The sequence below is a fragment of the Diachasma alloeum genome, unplaced genomic scaffold, assembly GCF_001412515.2.
Source record: "Diachasma alloeum isolate Michigan unplaced genomic scaffold, Dall2.0 Dall_scaffold_00340, whole genome shotgun sequence".
Taxonomy (NCBI): domain Eukaryota; kingdom Metazoa; phylum Arthropoda; class Insecta; order Hymenoptera; family Braconidae; genus Diachasma; species Diachasma alloeum.
This window is the reverse complement of record NW_021680479.1, coordinates 160,857-182,028: the sequence shown is the minus strand read 5'-3', so window position 1 is coordinate 182,028 and position 21,172 is coordinate 160,857. Positions and strand designations below refer to the sequence as shown.

General features: G+C 37.2%; 1 protein-coding gene and 1 non-coding gene across 2 annotated transcripts; one reads left to right on the top strand and one right to left on the bottom strand.

Moving 5' to 3' along the window:
* Window positions 1-4,832: 4,832 nt before the first annotated feature.
* Window positions 4,833-20,544, top strand: LOC107040729 (octopamine receptor Oamb). The gene is made up of 9 exons (XM_015260937.1): window positions 4,833-5,781; window positions 7,188-7,325; window positions 7,441-7,539; window positions 8,570-8,700; window positions 10,626-10,763; window positions 15,327-15,612; window positions 17,030-17,191; window positions 18,237-18,547; window positions 18,816-20,544. Exons 1-9 carry the CDS (start codon window positions 5,512-5,514, stop codon window positions 18,931-18,933), a joined length of 1,653 nt encoding a protein of 550 aa, XP_015116423.1. The 5' UTR covers window positions 4,833-5,511; the 3' UTR covers window positions 18,934-20,544.
* Trnat-ggu lies at window positions 12,302-12,375 on the bottom strand. The gene has a single exon. It is a non-coding gene; the product is annotated as a tRNA-Thr (tRNA).
* Window positions 20,545-21,172: the final 628 nt, after the last annotated feature.

Sequence of the window (21,172 nt, the reverse complement as noted above, 5' to 3'; positions counted from 1 at the left end):
TATCTGTTCAATTTCCGTTTTGAAAATTGAAATATTTAAATTGATACCATTGAATTAAGTACAATTCAATAAGACTGGCTGCACCAGTTCCTCGAAGGGAAATAGACGAAGAAGTTGAGCGTTTCAATGGGTAATGATGAACTGTCCTAATGAGCTAGTTGACAATTTTCATTCATCAATTATATTTTTTTATTTTAATACCCTTGAAGTTTCAGTTTTGTTCAGTGTCCAGTGAGGAAAGCTCATTTTTCTATTTTGTATTCATGGAAAGGGTCGAATGAGGCACACGGAATTCATTGGGTTTTTCATTTCCATGGGATGAAAATTCAAATATTTAAATTGATACTATTGAATCAATTGAAGTAATCAATTCAACAACTTGAGTACAATTTACTAGAATAGACTCCACCTCCTCGATGGGAAATAGACGACAAATTTAAGTATTTCAATGGGTAATAATGAACAGTCGCGATGAGCTAGTTGGGAAGTTTTATTCATCGGGTTATAGTTTTTCATTTTGAGAAAAACACATTTTTCCATTTTATGTTCATTCAAATAGTCGAATGAAGTTATGACAGGGAGTTTCGCCGTTTTTCATTTGGATAAACTGAAATATCAGATTATTCAATTAGAGATAGACTATGCAATTTCCGTTTTGAAAATTCAAATATTTAAATTGATAGTGTTGAATCAAATCAAAATAATCAATACAACGACTTAATATATATCCGTGGAAAATGGATTTTTCTTACGATTGTCCTCATATTTTTCGTGGAATATTATGAACATTATTTTATTACGAATTTTTACCACGATTTGTGAAATTTTTTATTAAAATGCGTGGAAAGCGTAGCGTCCGTAAAATTTCACTTTACGCACAAGCGTCAAAATAGTACATTTCGACACTAGGCCGTGAGGAATTTTTCTGGCGAATATGAGGTTACAGGACGAGCCGAAGGCGAGTTCTGTAATCATATGAGATAGAAAAGATCCCACGGCCGTGTGTCGAATAATATTTTTTGTCATTGGGCCCGAAAAGTGTTTTTTGTCGCGTGGAAGGTGTGTAGTGCTGCCCTCCCGAGGGTCAAAGCACACTTTTCCCATGACTACCAAACCCTCTTCTTCATCACAACGTGTCGAAAGCGGAGCGTCCGTAAAATTTCACTTTACGCACAAGCGTCAAAATAGTAGATTTCGACACTAGGCCGTGAGGAATTTTTCTGGCGAATATGAGGTTACAGGACAAGCCGAAGACGAGTTCTGTGATCATATGAGGTAGAAAATCTCCCACGGCCGTGTGTCGAACAATATTTTTTGTCATTGGGCCCGAAAACCGCGATTTAACCGAGCGAAGCGAGGTTAAAATCACGGTTTATCGGGCCTAGTGGCGAAAAGTGTTTTTTGTCGCGTGGAAGGTATAGTGCTGCCCTCCCGAGGATCAAAGCACACTTTTCCCATGAGCACCAAACCCTATTTTTCATCACAACGTGTCGAAAGCGGAGCGTCCGTAAAATTTCATTTTACGCACAAGTGATGAAAAAATGTTCTTTGCCGCGTGGGAGGTGTGTAGCACTCGCCAAAGACGATTGCTGCTCTTCCAGAGGTCAAAGCACACTTTTTCCATGAATGTCGAACCCTATTTTTCATCGCGATTCGTGGAAAGCGGAGCGTCCGTAAGATTTCACTTTACGCACAAGCGATGAAATAATATATTTCGATACGATTGCGGGAAAGTGTTTTTGGGCTCGTGGGAGGTTTATAGCACGAGCCGAAGGCGAGTGGCGAAGTGGGGTTCTGCGCACGCGGAGCGTGCGTAAAATGTCACTTTACACACAGCGTGATGAAAAATATTTTTCATCACGCTGTGACGAAAAGTGAACTTTTCGGCACACTCCGCGTCAAAAAACACTTTTTTGCACTCGTTACGAAATATACTATTCTGACGCCTCAAATTCAGACTCGCAAAATGTAAACAATAAAATCATTGAAAACATCCGGAAACTTGGGCGAAATGGGGCTCAAATAAAAGCTCTGATATTGGACTTCAAAAATAGAAAAACATTTCACTGGTGAAAAAATACCCAAATTACTTGGACGTCCTCAACAACAATTCAATAAATTCCAATTCCAGCGACCAATATTGAATAGCCCCGATGAGCTGGCCGAGAATTTTCATTAATCGATGATAGTTTGTCATTCCACGTGCATGGGTCTCACCGAAGGACGCGAGTAGACAATTGGCTCGTTAGGTTGGCTTGTAAACTCGGTTTGTAAACTCTACGGGCCACAGTCAACTTTATGCACAACTCAAAGACACAGGACGTTTAATGCTAGCTTGAGCCACTAACTATCCACTCGCAAACATGAAAATACATTCTCGGTCGGTTTCTTGTTGGTTCAACAAGATGGAAAATTGGTTTGGGACGAGGGAGACTGTCGGTTGGTGCTCGGAGACGACGTTTGTCATATTGTGATGTTGCGAACGAGCGTGACAACCTGTAGAGTGCACGGGGGACAAAAAACGCGTCTTGGGAGGTACAGGATCCTTGATTTAATGCCCTCTCGGGCTTGTCTCGTGTTATTATCTTAGCACTAGGGCGCTGGATTCTTTATGAGGACCTGTGGTGGCTCTTCATATTTAAGGAAAAGATAATTGTCGGGGTTGGGTGGCTCGGCGCTACTGAAAAGAGTCTTTCAGGGGAATGTTGCTTTGAGAAAAATGTGGCTATGAAAATTCATGCCCCAACGCCCGCCGGCTTTATTTCGGATCCTCTTTTTACCTTTCGGTTTCGTGATCAGGCAGGCTTCATTTTCAAGGTGCAAACAGAGCTTTTACTTTGTATTTCGGTGATTTTTTTTTTTGGGGGGGGGGGGGGGGGCCCGGGGGGGGNAAATGTGGCTATGAAAATTCATGCCCCAACGCCCGCCGGCTTTATTTCGGATCCTCTTTTTACCTTTCGGTTTCGTGATCAGGCAGGCTTCATTTTCAAGGTGCAAACAGAGCTTTTACTTTGTATTTCGGTGATTTTTTTTGTGGGAAGGGGGGGACCCGGCGGGGGACTGAGTCTCCATCAATTTTCGGGTGCGTCTGGATCTACTTGACTTGGGGGAAAATGAGGGTTTTGCATGTGAATACAGAACTTGACACTATTGCGTGGAAATCGAAGGGAAATACGATTTTAGGGGGTGATTTCGAGAGGTGATTTGGGGTGACTCAATTGTATTGGAGTTTTTTTTAATTGTGGATTTTATTTCACTAGTCGAACATTTGGTTGAGTCGATTTAGAGTATTGACCAGTTTTCAATGAATATCTTGAAATCCAAGGGAGATAGCAAAATTTTTAATATAGCGTTTTTTGTAGCCCTCAATTCGCTCTATAAAAAGGGTTTAACAAAAATTTCGCCATCTCCCTTAGATTCGGAGATATTTCTCGAAAACTCAGCCAAAGGTTAAATCATGTTTTACGATTTGGTACAGATCACACTATAGATTCAACCATTTTCAATCATTAAATTTGTAAATTAAATTGCGTGAGAAAAATTTGATGAAAATCAAGAATATTCAGTTTTATTCAAATTACATTTTGCACAGAATTATTATTTTTTTAAACACTTATGAGGACCTCACGCAATAATTGGAATTATTGATTTATAAACAACAAGTGTTTAAAAAAAGATTCTTTGCAAAATAAATCAATAATTCTTAATAATGATTAAGAATTTGAAAAATTAATAGAATTAGAATTTAGAATTTACAATTATTCAATTAATAATTCTTTGTTTATAAATCAATAATTGAAATTATTGATTTATCAATAATTGGAATTATAGATTTATAAACAACAAGTCCAGCAGAATTCTGAATATGAATAAATTTGAAAATTGATTGTTTATAAATCATGTATAAAAAATTGCGCGTCATTTTCAAAAATTGCGATTTTTCAATTATTTCTCCAAAAGTCAACTTTCTCATTTTTTCAGATTTTTAAAATGATTTCTAACGTTTCAATATCGAGATGCAAATTCAGACCTGCAAAGTTTAAATAATAAAATTATTGCAAAATGTCGGGAAACTCGCGATCAAATCAACCTCAAATGAAAGCTCTGATGTGAGACAACAAAAATAGAAAAGCATTTCTCTGGAGCAAAAATACCCAAAGAAGAAAGCCATTACGTGAAATTTTTTTTTCTTAAATCCTGAATATTCAGCGTTATCCAACTTACATTTAGCACATCATTATCATTTTGTTCACATTCACTAGTTATAAATGAATAATTGTTGTCAAATCGCCCTTAAACGAAAGCTCTGATGCTAGACAATAAAAGTAGAAATTCATTTCACGAAGAAAAAACCGCCAAAGTACTTGGATCCCCTGAAACCGTTTCCCGCTTCCAGATCCAATCCACTTCCAATCCTTCCATTCAGAAGTAAAAAACATACTTCGATACGATTCAACAGCCATTTCAAATAATCCCATTTAAACTTACTGATGAACTTGAAATTTTCCTCAATTTGCCAACCTCTCGAAGTATTCAAACCCTCGGAGATTGGCAATTCCCTCAATGATTAAGACTAAATTGAAGAGCCGTTGAATCTACGGTACATTAATTCCTCTCATTCTTCCAGATGTTGGTGTGCAACAGTGTCTGGAACAACAACCCCTTGAACATGACGAATGTTGGATACGTGAAGTGAAGCCCTAACCGAAAAACTCAAAGTGAGAAGAAAAACGAGACCGGATAAGGGAAATGCGATACACGCGATTTGGAAGGATATCCTAAAAGATTTGTGGGTGAAGAATCACAAAACGTTCAAGTGGAAAGGGCGGTTGCGTTGAGGGGCGGGGAGGGGGCGGGCGTTTGTTGAAGATCAAGGGGGGAACAGAGAGATAATGTTTAACAAAGAGCGCGATAAAAACGTTTTACGGAGCCTCGGTATGTTGACGAGGTATCGACGATACCGCAAGTATCGGAAGATCCTCTGATTCCAAAGTTCTCGGTTTGCGTGTAAAAAGACATTAATAATCATGTTGATTGTTTAACTGTTTCCTCTTCTGCTGTCGACTGTGATTTCACATATACCATTGATGCAAGTTTATGGACAATTGCTTGCAACGAATTAACTGAAAAAAAAACAAAACAAAAATTGATAAGTCTAATTCACGCAAAGGCTGATTAATCAAATATATTTACCTCGTTTTTACATTTTAAGGGAGTAATGAGATCCTTTCTATCGGTATTAACGACTAAGTCTGTTGTTAGGTTGACAAATATTAACGACAAAGTGATTTAAGGCTGTTAATTGTTTTTCTTGTGAAAGTGAATAGTCATTGTTAATATTAAATGTAAAATAATAATTAGTGGATGTTTAGAAAAATGAAAGTAAAATGGGGGAGAGAACGTGCTCGGAGCCAGCTGTACTCATTTGTAAACGAAATGGTAAAAGAACGGAAAGGGGAGGACCGTAGATAAGACGGTTGTCTCTCCAAATACAACGGGGTTTTGACGCTAATGATGCGGGATTTAAACGCCAGTGCCTGCATCGACCCGTACAATGATGGAGCGGTCGACTGGTCGGGAGCTGGAATTGTTGGGACACTAGTTGTACTTGCCATTATCGATGTCATGGTTATACTTGGTAATGTTCTCGTCATACTTGCTGTCTATCATACCAGCAAGTTGAGAAATGTCACCAATATGTTCATTGTGAGTCTTGCTGTTGCTGATCTACTCGTTGGACTTGCTGTTCTACCTTTTAGCGCTACTTGGGAGGTTTACAAAGTGAGGATAACATCATGTTTTCGAATATGTTTCGTTTGAACGTGAGCATTGTTGAATGTGATGGTTGTTCTTGTGGCGATTGAGGGAGGATGAGTTGTGTTAAGATACATTTGTTGACATCTGCATACTTTACTTTATTTGACTATTACGATGAATATGAAAATAAAATACTAGTGAAGCTAAATCACTAGCGAAACGGTAAGACGGTTCAAGTCGATTTTGACTATTGGCCAGTTTTCAATGAATATCTCGGAAGTTAAGGGAGATAGTGACAATTTTGTCATAACCTTTTTTGTAGAGCGAATTGAGAGCTACAAAAAAGGTAATGACGAAAATTTCGTTATTTCCCTCAGATTCGGAGATATTCCTCGAAAACTCAGCTGACTAAATCGACTTAAACCGTTCTACCGCTTTACTACTGAAATCCTGATTTAGACATCACAATAGTCCTCCAACATATAGACTTCTACAACCTATTCGAAGCATAAAGTTAAAAATATTCATCAGATTTTATGTGTCATGATAACACATGAATTGTGGAACAGGCAATTCTGAATTAGATTTCATTTTTACCTGAACATATGTTGAAAGTAAAGGTTGTTCTTGTAACGATTGAGGAAGGATGAGTTGTTTCAAGATACATTTTTTACAATTTTCCCACCTCACTTCACTATTTGACTATTTCAATGAATATGAAACTAAAATAATTGTGAAGCGAAATCGTGATTTAGTCATCACAATAATCTTCGAACACGTAAAATTCTCAAGCCCACTGAAAGCATAAAGTTGAAAATATGCATCAGATTTTGTGTCATGATAGCACATGAATTGTGGAACAGGTAATTCGGAATGAGTAGTAAAGGTTATCCTTGTAACAATTGAGGGAAGATGAGTCGTGTTAAGGTACATTTTCTAAAATTTTCATACTTCACTTCACTATTTGACTATTTCAGTGGATATGAAACACAAATATTCGTTTTGAATATAAATATAAATAAATAGTAAAGCTAAATCCTGATTTAGTCATTACAACACCTAGAACTTTCGAACCCATTCGAAGCATAAAGTTAAAAATATGCATCAGGATTGTGGAGCAGGTAATTCTGAATGAGATTTCATTTTTTCCTGCACATATGTTCAAAGTAAAGGTTGTCCTTGTAACGATTGAGGGAAGATGAGTTGTGTTAAGATACATTTTCTAAAATTTTCATACTTCACTTCACTATTTGACTATTTCAGTGGATATGAAACACAAATATTCGTTTTGAATATAAATATAAATATAGTGAAGCTAAATCCTGATTTAGTCATTACAACACGTAGAACTCTCGAACCCATTTGAAGCATAAAGTTAAAAATATTCATCAGATTTTATGTGTCATGATAGCACATGAATTGTGTAACAGGTATGGATATTTGGGAGCATATGGTGTTCAGTGTGGTTGGCAGTTGATGTATGGATGTGCACTGCGTCAATCCTAAACCTCTGTGCAATCAGTCTCGACAGATATCTCGCGGTCACTCGGCCCGTCAGCTATCCTCAGGTAAAATTGAGTTCACACCGAGTATCACACCATGTACGGCTAAATGAACGCCGTGTCATTGGGCCAAGTGTGCTTGACTTATCAATAATGGTGGGGTGAACTTTATTGTTCCCAGATAATGTCGCCGAAGAGAGCTAGATTACTGGTCGCTGCGGTCTGGGTTCTCAGCTTTGTCATATGTTTTCCACCGCTCGTTGGATGGAAGGATCAGATGGTAATCCATTAAGCCGGGTCCATTCTTTTTTTACATTTTGTTTTTCATTCAAGATTAGTCAAACCTGAGGGTTAATACCGCTGTGGAGATATTCTAAATTTAAAAATATATGGGGGAACGGCGTAAAATTGTCCACTCAGAGTTTTTCATTCTCAAAATATTTCGTTATATACGGAGAGAATATAAAATTGAAAATTACTGTGTGAACGTAGTAATCGGGGAAAATAACTGGACGTTTGCGATGTGAAATTCATTTTTTACGAGTTAACATTGTAATTTTTTTCATAAGTAGACAATTGATTTTTTTAAATCAACAGTGCCAATTCATTTTTTTAAACCAATTTTCACTATTAAACGACGAAAAATGATTCAAATCGTATGAATTTTTAGTATGTTAAATGGTAATTTTTTCTTACGATTTAAAACTTCAGTTTGTACTCTCGCGTCTCCTACATTTTTCTCGGGGAAATTGCAGAAATTACTATGTTGACTTGTAAAAACTCCAGCGAACGACGAGTGCGTCGATTGTTTTCAATTATCATATCAAGTCGCAATTCGAATTTTTTCTATTTAATTCAGCTTGGAAATTCAGGATAATTGGGTTTTCCATGTAGGATTTATCCCTGATATTTCAGTGACATTTAGAATTTTTTAATTCATTGCTGAAATTAGCCATCACATCCAACTGAATTTTCAATTAATTGAAAATTCAGGAAAATTGTTGCTTGAATTTTCAAATTATTCAATAATTTTTATCATCACGTGGACCTGAAAATTGCAATTCCCTTGAATACTCCAGAATTCAACTGATTTTTCAATTTCAAGATTTTTTACTTGAATTTTCAGGACTAATTTTCTAACAGTGCAGTGCATGTTCTCACAGTAAAAAAAAATTATATTTTCTCCGTGAATTCTGTTTTACCCCACTCTCTCATGAGTGGGAATCGGCTCGGGGGAATTTAATTTTAACCACCGAAGGGCAGTAATTCCACTAAAATTAATCGATCCCCCATTATTGCCTGTACCAAAGTCCTATCCATCGTGGAGTGACGCAGTACCCGAACGAAATGGCCCGTTCAACAGCACGACGATAGATCTACGTGAAAAAAAGTGTCCGTGGAAATGCGAGCTCACCAATGACCCTGGTTACGTCGTGTACAGGTACTATCACTATCGCTCAGGAGCGTGATTTTTAAGGATGTTTAGCCAGTGTCGGTAAATTGTCGGTAATTGTGTTTTTTTCATGGTCAAGGAAAATTCTGTAATTTTTCCGGCTGACAGGAGAACACATGAAACTAACTTTTCTAACGTTAAGGGGAGACTACTATGATCTTTAAAAGTCGTGAGCTATTGGAATGAGACTTTTCAGGCGTTGAAGATCGATTGTATAGATCTAAAAACGAATAATTAGTGCAAAAAAAAATTTTTTTTTTATTGCTCGTTTGCCCGAAAACGCTTAAAATACCAAAAACAGTTCAGGGCCTCCAATTTTTGAGCTACGAAGGATTTTTTTTCAAAATTTTCGGAAAAATATGTGGAATAACAATTACGTGCTAGTTTTTTTTAATTCGCCTCTTACATGGCTAAATTTGCTTTTTTGTATTTTTTTACACACATAGTGAATTTTTTTATATGAAAAAAACCGAAATCAGCTGTGTAGGAGTCGAATTCCAAAAAACTGGCTCGTAATTGTTGTTCCACACATTTTTCCGAAACTTTTGAAGACAAAAATCTGTTGTAGCTTAAAAATTGGAGGCCCTGGACTGTTTTTAGCATTTTAAGCGTTTTCGGGCAGACGAACAATAAAAAATTTTTTTTGCACTAATTATTCGTTTTCAGATCTATATAATCGATCTTCAACGTATGAAAAATCTCACTCCAATAACCCTCGACTTTTAAAACTCATAGTGGTCTCCCCTTAAAAAAAATTAATCCCAATAGTCTTGGAAGAAATGAATAAACTAATTTTCCTTGCACACGGGCTCTTACGAAATTTATGTTCAAATTGATAATTCACCTACTCGAAGACTCTGAAAATAGAAAAAAAAATAGAAGGTAATGTGTAAAATCATACACTGAGAGAAAACCAAACACGTCAAACGAGTCTTGTTTGGGCCAACAAAATCGCTAGTTGAAAATTGCCAAAAAAGAATTTGTTTGGTTTGAATTTGAAAGTCTCAAACATGAATAATTGTTCTGCTTTCAACAGCAACGAAATATTTGGCTCAAGAGGCGGATAATTCACACCAGACGGTGCCTTTTCAGGATGAAAATATCGCATACGGAGGAAAATTTATCAACAAATATTTTATCCCTAAGTTACAAGATTGCTATTATATAAGACAAGTAAGACTTGTTTGAGAACTTTGTCGTTTTTCTCTCAGTGTACTGAATCCAATGGCCAGAGAAAAATCTGGGATACCCGGACAAAAAGAGGAAATATTTGAATGATTCTATCCCATACACTGAGAGAAAAATCTGAAGTTCGATTCACAATAAGAAAATAGTTGAGGCAGTTTTGGTGAACGATACGATTTTTTTTTGTATGCGGCACATAACATTATAGTAACTTCACAAGCGTAAGTTTGCAAATCAAAGTGCAGTTCAACTGACCAAAGTTCAAAAGTAACCACGACAAATCTATCGTGAGTAGAACTATAAAATAGTAGCAATGACTACATTCCATGGTAATAATCACTTCTCCGGCCAGTTACCGTAACCCATGGGAAATTGTTGAGGACTTTTTGACTATAGTTCGATGGTGATGGAATATAATGAGAAGAATCACATTTTTCTCCCAGTGTACAAGCGCCCATATTGGTGTATATCTTTGGTGAATTTTGTCTATTTCATTTCTAAATAATGAACATGGGTTGGTGGATTGAAATTTGTATCGAAGTGAAGGGGATATCTTCATCTCTCAGTTGAAAAAAAATTCAATTTTCTTTAAGTACTCACGATTTTGGATAAACATCCTTAAGACATTCTTTCATCATTATCGATGCACTTGGCATCTGCATTCTAGCATTGTCATACCTGTTACGAGAGTCATGCAATTGTTTTCTTTTTTTTTTATCTGTGATCAGTGCACTGGGGTCGTTCTACATACCAATGCTAGTCATGATGTTTTTCTACTGGAGAATCTACAAAGCCGCAGTGTCAACTACAAAGGCCATAAATCAGGGCTTTCGGACGACGAAAGGCTCCAAAATGTTTGGCACGAGGTGAGAAAATTTTTGTCTTCGAGCGCATTATTTATTTGTTTATTTATTCAAAGTGGACGGGTATTAATGGGAGTCCATAAACATGTTGAGTCGTTCATTAATTAAATTGAATTGAATGATTAATGCTTGAACTGTTTGAATGAATCACTATTTAAACAACGATTTTTAACGTTTGTAACACTTCATCCATTTCAACGTTCATTTTCTTTTTATTTTAGTGCTATTTTTAAGTCAACAGACATGAGACGAAGTAGTCTTTGAATGTTTTGAATCAGACGTCTGAGTATAGCGAAGTGGTAAAAGGATTTAAGGATATCCAAGTACTTTAGCTATTTTTCCTCCGGTGAAATACTTCTCTACTTTTGTAGGGGAACACCAGAGCTTTCATTTCAGCCCTATTTGACCCCAAGTTTCCGTCTACTTCACAATGATTTTATTATTTAAACTGTACAGATCTGAATTTGAATTTTTTCAATGTACAGGCATTTTCATAGTGCAAATTCAATCGATTTTGACAATTACTTTTTTAATTACCGTGACAAGACTGAATTGGTCACGCACAAACATACATACGGACGTGCTCTAAAAGCATCATACTCTGATTCCTGATGTTGGAATATTTGAACACAGCTCTTCTGTTTTTCTTCAAAAATCACTCGACAAGGTTTATGACGTGTTGGGGAAAGTCCCCAGAAAAGGACTAATTTATGATCCGTTGTGCTCCGAACTCGAGAGCGTTGCAATCCTTACCACATGTAGAAATTCAAAGGAAACTCTGTCCTCTGGAGTCATAAACTTTGTCTTGCTTTTCCTTCAGTAAAGGTTTTTCAAATAGTTAGAATTTAGTCTCTGGACAACGGTCCTCTAGTACAGTCGTGCCTTCCTCGTGCCAATAATAAAGAGTTCAAGATAAAAGTATTCATTGCGTTACTACATTTATTTATCCACTTTTACCCATATCCCAATACCTGAGCCCAGAATTACTCATCCTAACACGAAAAATGTGGGTTTTGGTGAAGGATAGAAGGGTTTTGTAACGTAAAACACTCGGAATTAACGTATATATCGAATTGAATTTATTCACAGCGAAAGTAACTTTGGTTTACACCATGAGAGCTGGAACATGAGTGAGCTCCCGCGACAACGGTATTAGATCATCCGATCGAGGATGTCCGAATTATTACGAATCGTCGCGAGGATGTCTTGCGACAAGGACAGCGATATATCGGCGACACGTCACGGTACGAAATGGTTCTAGGAAAGATGTTCCCCGGAAAATCGTTCCTGGAAAATCGTTCCCCGAAAAATCGTTCCCCAAAAAAATGTACCCTAAAAAATGGACCCGGACAAAATGGTTGTTCCATTGGTCCATTGTCATGGACTGTTGTTACAACAGTTTTTGGAGTAGGGTGGGGGGTATTTGCGTTCCACATTTTTCAGGTAGGCTAATGGAAATAATGGATGGAATGGATTTTGGATAGATGGGAATTCCTTCTCAATATATTAGTCTACAAATAATTCGAGAAAAAATTCAGATATTTTCAGACCAGGAATCGAACCCGGGACCTTCCGATTACCAGTCGGGTGCTCTTCCCAGCTGAGCTATCCGAATATATACTGATTTCCATTCAAATTATTTGTCCATATTGAGCCACACCGTCCTTCATACGGCAACCATTTTTACAACAGTTTTTCAAGGTAAACACTCATCACCTAAATGAATAAATATAGGTGAACAGGAAAGATTACGAATAAAGGGAGATTTTGTTGGCCATCCTAACAAAATAGGGAACAAATTTCCGGGGAACAATTTTCCAGGGGAACAATTTTCCAGGGAACAATTTTCCGGGAACGATTTTCCGGGGAACATCTATCCGGGTACCTACGCAATTCGGTTGCTAAGCCGAGCTCGAAAACAATACATTGAAATGGTGTGAAATAAATATAAAAGTAGCTTCGCTACAAAAAACTAGAATATTTAATATTGAGGAATACAATGCTTCCATTCGGCAGGAAAAATAGAGTGAAGGATCGTCCAATAAATTATCGCCCAACGTCAATTCCAAGCACTCAGCATATGAATACTCAACTAGAAGTGATAAAACTCTTATCATTAAGAAGAGAATGTGGGGTAGAAAGTCATAAACTCGGAAAAAGTTCTCGGTATTTCAATGATCACGGAGTTATGGACTCTTTAACACAAGTACTCACTTTCAACGCTTTTACTGCTACATAAGTTTGAAGAAGCGAATGGAAACTAAGAGAGATGATGAAAAGGGAGGGGGAGAATAACAATTATTACGAATATGAAAAGAAGTTATTCTTGATAAGCGTGTGTGCCTGTGGGGCACGAGTCAAACGCCCACATTTCCTTCGAGGGGGGGTATATCGTCGTGTGGTCGGTGGGCTACGGTGGCTGTGGGTGCCTCGTTACTCGAGTTATTTCTCAACAGCGATACGGACAATTTATAGCGCGAGTGTTTGCTTGCCCATTGAGGGACTTTAAATGCTTCCCCGTAATTGCTTTAGTACGATGTAATTTGTCGTCAAGATGTCCCGCTTTTCACTGATACAATTTTCATCCGCTCGTTCTTTCATTATTCCGATCATTGTTTTTTTTTCCGCGGGACAATGGGGCAGCCGGAGCCTGGCCCAGTTGAGGTGGCCTGATTTTAAAATTCAATTACTCTTCATGCGACAAATTTCGATGATTACCTCTGTGCAGAGAAGAGGGTGCACCGGTTTCAGTGGTGAACATCTCAAGATCGGGAGAATGAACAAAAATAGACAAAATCGCAGTACAGAATTGAAATTATTTTATTACGTTTTTCAACTTTTCAAATGTTTATAAAACAGTAATGAACTTCGAGAGAATGAGGATTAGATTAATTGAGAAATCAAACTCAGGTATTATTGCGTAATAATAATCCGAGAAAATTTGAAGTCTCCAATTCTCTATTTCCGTCATTTTTTGTATTCATTCTAGCAAAAGACAAGAATAGAAATCGAATTTATAGGTATTCTTCCATTATTTGAAAAAAATCGATTTTGTAACTTTCCGGAGACCTTGAAAAATTAATTTTTTTAGTTTTTACTGCCTACGTTTTTTAGCATTTTCTTCATTTCTTCGCATTAAAATTAGATCATAAAATTCCAAAATATTCGTATTCCGACAACATTTGAAAAAAATTACATAATAATAATCCGAGAAAATTTGTAGCCTCCAATTCTCAATTTCCGTCATTTATTGTATTCATTCTAGCAAAAGACAAGAATAGAAATCGAATTTATAGGTATTCTTCCATTATTTGAAAAAAATCGATTTTGTAACTTTCCGGAGACCTTGAAAAATTAATTTTTTTAGTTTTTACTGCCTACGTTTTTTAGCATTTTCTTCATTTCCTCGCATTAAAATTAGATCATAAAATTCCAAAATATTCGTATTCCGACAACATTCGAAGAAAATTACATAATAATAATCCGAGAAAATTTGTAGTCTCCAATTCTCAATTTCCGTCATTTATTGTATTCATTCTAGCAAAAGCCAAGAATAGAAATCGAATTTATAGGTAGCCTTCCATTATTTGAAAAAAATCGATTTTGTAACTTTCCGGAGACCTTGAAAAATTAATTTTTTTAGTTCTTACTGCCTACGTTTTTCAGCATTTTCTTCATTTCTTCGCATTAAAATTAGATCATAAAATTCCAAAATATTCGTATTCCGACAACATTCGAAGAAAATTACATAATAATAATCCGAGAAAATTTGTAGTCTCCAATTCTCAATTTCCGTCATTTATTGTATTCATTCTAGCAAAAGCCAAGAATAGAAATCGAATTTATAGGTAGCCTTCCATTATTTGAAAAAAATCGATTTTGTAACTTTCCGGAGACCTTGAAAAATTAATTTTTTTAGTTCTTACTGCCTACGTTTTTCAGCATTTTCTTCATTTCTTCGCATTAAAATTAGATCATAAAATTTAAAAATATTCATATTCCGCCCACATTCGAAGACAAAACAGTGATTCCAAGTGACAAAATCAAGAAAAACAAATTTTCTCGATTTTCTAGCTGATCATCCCTTTTCAAAAATTTTCAGAAACGAAGAGATTTTTCCATTACCCGAATGAGATTTCGAATGACTTTTGTTTCGCGTGTTCATTTTGATCACAAAAAACACTTTTTATTGATCTTCAACGCAATTCCTCTTCATTAAATATTGCAACTTGTGAATAAAAGAAAAACTATATACAATACGAATAAGAACGAATCAAATTAAATAAATTTAATTGTGAAGACGGAAATTGAAATAAAATAAAATAAAATAGTGTAAATTAATCTAGCGAACTTAATTCCAGTTCAGAATTAATTGTTTAATTATAATTGAGAATTAAAAATTGTTTTCATAGTTGAATCATTTTGAAGATCTTTTTTCAGACTTCAAAATGAGACTCGACTCATTGAAGTCGCCCTATTCCGTCGAGAGATATCAATGATTAAATGAATCTTTTTTTTTTTAATGAAGTTGTCGCAATTGTACGTAATACACCGACTGATTACCAGATTTGACGAGCAACGACTGACCCTGAGGATCCACCGTGGACGTGGTAGTGTCCACAACGGTGCTAACAGCAGTAGTAGCCCACGTAGTCCTGAATCAAGTCGGAGTGCTTCTGTACGGAGAGACAAGATCAAGATATCAGTCTCGTATCCGAGCACAGAGACACTCAATACCAAGTGCAATACCCTTGAACGTACACCATCAAAGTGTTCCCAGATATCAGTGCATTACAGCAATGGTCAGACGCTGAATCAGCTCTGCACAACATCCAGAAATACTCATCTTAAGGTAATGTCACTCCACTCAATAGTTGAATTCAATTAATCCGCGCCTGAATGAGCAATTCCGCGTATTTATTTTTCATCATTCGTTTCGTTGAACATAAAAGTCGAAATTGGTGCCACAGAATACGACTAATTGACCCACTGAATACTGCACGTTAACTAGTTGGCGATATCGATATAAAAGTGTTATTTCCCCCGTGCAAAATCGGTTAATAGCGGGGAAAAACGAATGTGAAAACGGCCCGCAGTCACAATGTACCTGACGCGTACAGTTTTAATTACTGCTTCTATATCAATGACCACACAACCGCTCAATTAATATTCATTCCTGATGAAAAATCGCCGGGGATATTTACATCATGAACGACTATAAATATTCATAGCTACAGCATTTGTCGGGGAAATTGAGGACTCGATGAGCCAGTGAAAGAGATTTCAGATTTGATTAAACTGACCCTCGTAATCGTTGTTTTGACCCTTAATCTGATCCCTGTGACCCTCAATCCGACCCTCGTGACCCTTATTTTGACCCTCAAGACCCGAATTCTGACCCTCATGACCCTTATTTTGATCCTCGTTACGCTAATTCTAAACCTCGTGACCCTGATTCTGACCCTTTAACCCTTATTCTAACCCTCATAACCATTATTTTGACCGTCATGACCCTCAAGACCCTCATTCTGGCCTTGTAACCCTTTTTCTGACCCTCATGACCCTTATTTTGACCCTCATTGCGCTAATTCTAAATCTCGTGACCCTTATTCTGACTCATGACCCTGATTCTGACTCTTTAACCCTTATTCAAACCCTCATAACCATTATTTTGACCCTCGTGGCCCTCATTTTGACCCTTGCGACCCTCAATTGTCTTAATTTCGAGCCTTAATTCAACTTTCGTGACCCTTGTGACCCTTTTTCTGGCCCTCATGACCTTGATTCGGAACCTCATGACCCTTATTCTGACACTTATGGCCCTTATTCTAACCCTCATGACCATTATTTTGACCCTGGTGACCCTCAGTTTCACCCTTGTGACCCTTAATTGTGAACTCTTAATTTCAAACCTTAAGCCGACCCTTGTGACCCTTATTTCTTAATCCCACCCTTAATCCAACTCTCGTGACCCTCCTTCTGACCTTTGTGACCATTATTCTGACCCTTGTGATGCTAATTCTGACCCTCGTAATCCTTACTCCGACCCTCATGACCCTCCGAGCCTCGTGATCCTTCTTATGACCCTTGTGACCCTCATGACCCTTAATTGTGGAGTCTTAATTTCGAGTACCAAATTTTTATCACCAGAAGTCGATTTGGTTTTTTATAACATAGAGAGATCGTGATTCTTTCCATAATTTTTCAATTTATTCAATAAAAATCCTAACAATTCACTATTTATTCTTTATTATTCGCATGATCATTAGGTTAGTGGGATTAATCGCGTGGGAAGCACCAGGAGACCTAGCCGTCGCAGTAGTTGCGAGAGTCAAGTAACTGGTGATGAAGTTTCACTTCGTGAACTAACAAGTGCCAGTGAAGAGAAGCCACGTGTAATGAAGATGGGCAAGAGGAACATAAAGGCACAGGTACAGGCAAACTGTAGAACGTTGGAGTTGAGCCAGGCGTTCAACTTTTCATAACGTTACCTTTTTATTTGGCTCGGAGTTGATCGTATATTCGACGAGAGTTTGACAGAATCAATTGGTTCAGTTGTGGTTGAGGTAAAAATAAATAATGTACGTTGTGTGGATGCTCGGGATCATCCGCAATGTGTCATCATTTATTTTTGAGAGGGGACGGAACAGTTTCAGTTGAACGCCTGGGCGAATAAGTCTTATCCATCATGCTGGGGGAGGATATCCAAGTACTTCGGGCAGGGTTTTTTTTTCTACGTTTTTAGGTGAACACCAACGATTTCTTTCTATTTTTCAAGTCATGTGATTGTTAATTAAACAATAATCCAATGGATTTTTTTATAGTTTTTCTTTCAGTCAAATAATGATAGAATAGAGTAAAAATAAAACGAGTGCAAAATTGCTTTCGTCATAATGTAGTAGTAGTATACGTTGTCCCAACGTTGGGAGCCAACATTGTCCCAACATTGACCCGACATTGTCCCAACGTCCAGTAGTGAAACGAAAAAACAGTTCAAGTTAATTTAGCCCTCAGCTAAGTTTTCGATGAATATCTCCGAATCTAAGGGAGATAACAAAATTTTCATAAAAAACTTTTTTGTAGAGCGAATTGAGGGCTACAGAAAAGGTCATAATAAAAATTTCGCTATCTCCCTTAGATTTCGAGATATTCATTGAAAACTGGCAAATGGTCAAAATCGACTTGAACCGTTTTACCGTTTTGCTACTCAATTTTTTACCTCTCCCTGTATATCAGTTAGAGAATAAATTTTTTCAACAACAGACGATGTAATCAATCTCATGATCGAACTCCTGAGTCCAAAAATAGTAATTTTGACACAAAAAAAAAATTTTAATTTCGGATTTGACGAATCCAATGCTTCCATTCGAAAGCAAAAGTGCAAAAAATAATACAAGTATTTTTAGTCTAATGGACTTGGATATTCTTAATACAGATTTTTAATGCTAAAAATAAAATGTATTTATCATAATGCAGGTGAAGAGATTTCGCATGGAGACTAAAGCAGCAAAAACCCTCGGAATAATAGTGGGTGGTTTCATACTCTGCTGGTTGCCATTCTTCACAATATATCTAGTACGTGCATTCTGTCCAAATTGTATAAATCCAACAGTCTTCAGTGTACTCTTCTGGCTTGGTTACTGCAATTCAGCGATAAATCCATGTATCTATGCCCTCTTCAGTAAGGACTTTAGATTTGCATTCAAGCGGATAATATGCAATTGTTTCTGCAAGAGAAACAGAAATTCATTGCGTCGTGGAAGTGACGGAAGCCAATTGGCAACGAGGTTGTTCGTTAATTCCATTATCAATCACTTTATATATTCCAATCCTGGAGTTATATGAATATCACACGCAATAACACGCTTTTAACTGAACATTTGTTTTTATTTTTATCTGTTGCCTGCACAAGAAGATGACTAAAAAAATCATAACAATCTTTGGTGTCGCATTTGCTCATTGATTTTGCGCTGCTAAATCACGCTGTGGCACAACACAAAAGAATTGCAAAAATTAATTGGTCCTTTTTTTTTGTTTGTAATGATTGATTTTCAGAAACGACAGAAGCCCAAGTTATTCGATACGTGTACCACAGCATGGTGTGTCTGTCGAGGACTCTGATCCAGATCCAAACTCCGATCATAATGCACACTCACAGAGTGACTCTAGGTGACTGTAGCGTAAGCGGAGCCGCGTCTGTAATCGCGTTCTCTTCGATCGAAAAACCACAGTCGCGATTGAGCTCTCGTGAGAGGTTCTGGGAGAAATGCTCCCCGGAAAAATGTTCCCCAAAAAAAAAACTCCGGAAACTGGCCCCAAAATCAGAAAATACAGTCTCTCGATATGAGCGAAAACACGAAAAATATGGAAAGATACAAAAAAGAGTGTATTTTGAGACGAGTGCGTAAAAGTGTTTTTTTCAGCACACTGTCCGTAAAATGTCGTTTTACGGACCTTTGGCGTCTGGCGAAAAGAACTTTATATTACTCGGCCCGAAATTATATTTTGGTTCGTCATCAGCCAAAAAAGTATTCCTCGGCTTCGTCTCGGTCTGCAATCTTCACACTCGTCACAAATAGTATATTTGGATACGAGTGCGTAAAAGTATTTTTTTCAACACTATCCGTAAAATGTCGTTTTACGGACACTTGGCGTCTGCCGAAAAAAACGTTATATTACTCGGCCCGAAATTATATTTTGGTTCGTCATCAGCCAAAAAAGTATTCCTCGGCTTCGTCTCGGTCTGCAACCTTTACACTCGTCAGAAATAGTATATTTCGATACGAGTGCGTAAAAGTATTTTTTTTCAGCACACTATCCGTAAAATGTCGTTTTACGGACACTTGGCGTCTGTCGAAAAGAACTTTATATTACTCGGCCCGAAATTTTATTTTGGTTCGTCACTCGTCAGAAATAGTAAGAGGTAAGAGAGATAGGAAAATTTTTGTCATGACCTTTTTTGTAGTCCCGAACTAGCTCTGCAAAAAAGGTTATGACAAAAATTTTCCTATCTCTCTTGGATTCCAAAATATTAATCAAAAACTGGCCAGAAGTCAAAATCTTGATTTTCCGGGGAACAAGTACCCCCAGATACCCTCGTGAGACAAATTGCCATTAATTTTTTGGACAATTCCCACTTTTCCATCGTTGAACCGTACATCTTGAGCGGGTGGATCTCTAGTCTACTATCCCCTGTATTAAATTATTAATGGGTGTCTCTCTGAAATTGAAAAAAAAAAATACACTCGCACGGAGAGAGCTGTTCCGAGAATGAATATCTCATGAGCGAATGAATCGCACTTCATTTCGAGGCCCGAAAAAATTGGCTTCAAAATGAGAAAGAAAAAAAAAACGTTGGACTCTACTCCTGCCAAAAAAATTGTTCTCCGTGCGGAGTGGCCTTTTCATCGCGCGCTGTGGATTTCTGAATAAAAAATAAAGACAAGACGAGTGCTTCGTTCTAATTCTGTGTCTATCGAGGGATACGTCGCCGATGCTATCCGCATTAATATGGAACGTGTTAAGTATCTTCTCCCTGTACATATGAATGTATATACTTCGTTTTAAAAATCTGTTTGTTTTTTATTATGCTCCGGTGTTTATTTGCACTGTAACATGAATATAGACAAACTGTTATTTAGGCGAGAAAGAGTGAGAGAGAGTGAGAGAGAGAACTAGGTGTTTCTATTACAAGAAGAAAGAAAATAACTGGACAAATGTATTCTGCTTTCGCGTACAATAATACTCAATACGTAAAAGAGAAAGAGTGAATAAAATATCACAAAGATGCGAAAACAAAAAAAAGTCTATTTGTCATGACCCTGTCAGCTTTAATCCTGCGGCGATTCCTAGTAAATTGTAGCCCATTTAATCAACACTGCTTTTCCCCCCCTGGATTATTTGCATAGGTCCTCTTTTGGGTCGGATGATACGTCCGCTGGGACGTCCCGATGCTTCTCCATGTTATCTCATCAACTATTCCCATAAAATAAAACACAAAGGAGGAAACAGATGTTTTTATTCCACACACAGGTACAAAAATAATAATAAAGAAATCGAATTCCATTTTAATAGCGTGTATTCGATACAACTAGTGCACAGATGCTGCGAATACGAGTCAAGTATGCATTCATATTTTCGTACTATTGAAAACCTGTTGAATCAACTCGAAAGGCATTCGCTTCGTAATGATAAAGAAACAAAGGCTCCCTTTAACCGACAAAATTACGAGTGGAGCCCTGTCAATTCAATCCGCAGGATCAAAAAATCTTTGCCTGCACTCCGTGAAAAACACGATAACGGCAACACGAATGTGCCATTTCGAAATGTTTCTCGTCGTAACGAATATTCGTATTTCGTCATTCATCATCATGTAACCCATTTGATCAATACTCTGAGTCCCCCCTTGAATT

Excerpts from the sequence above, each read along its gene's own strand:
- LOC107040729 (XM_015260937.1), top strand. The coding sequence starts at position 5,512 with ATGATGCGGGATTTAAACGCCAGTGCCTGCATCGACCCGTACAATGAT. Across the intron at positions 17,192-18,236 it reads AGAGGAACATAAAGGCACAG|GTGAAGAGATTTCGCATGGA; the intron begins GTACAGGCAAAC and ends ATCATAATGCAG. Across the intron at positions 18,548-18,815 it reads GGAAGCCAATTGGCAACGAG|AAACGACAGAAGCCCAAGTT; the intron begins GTTGTTCGTTAA and ends ATTGATTTTCAG.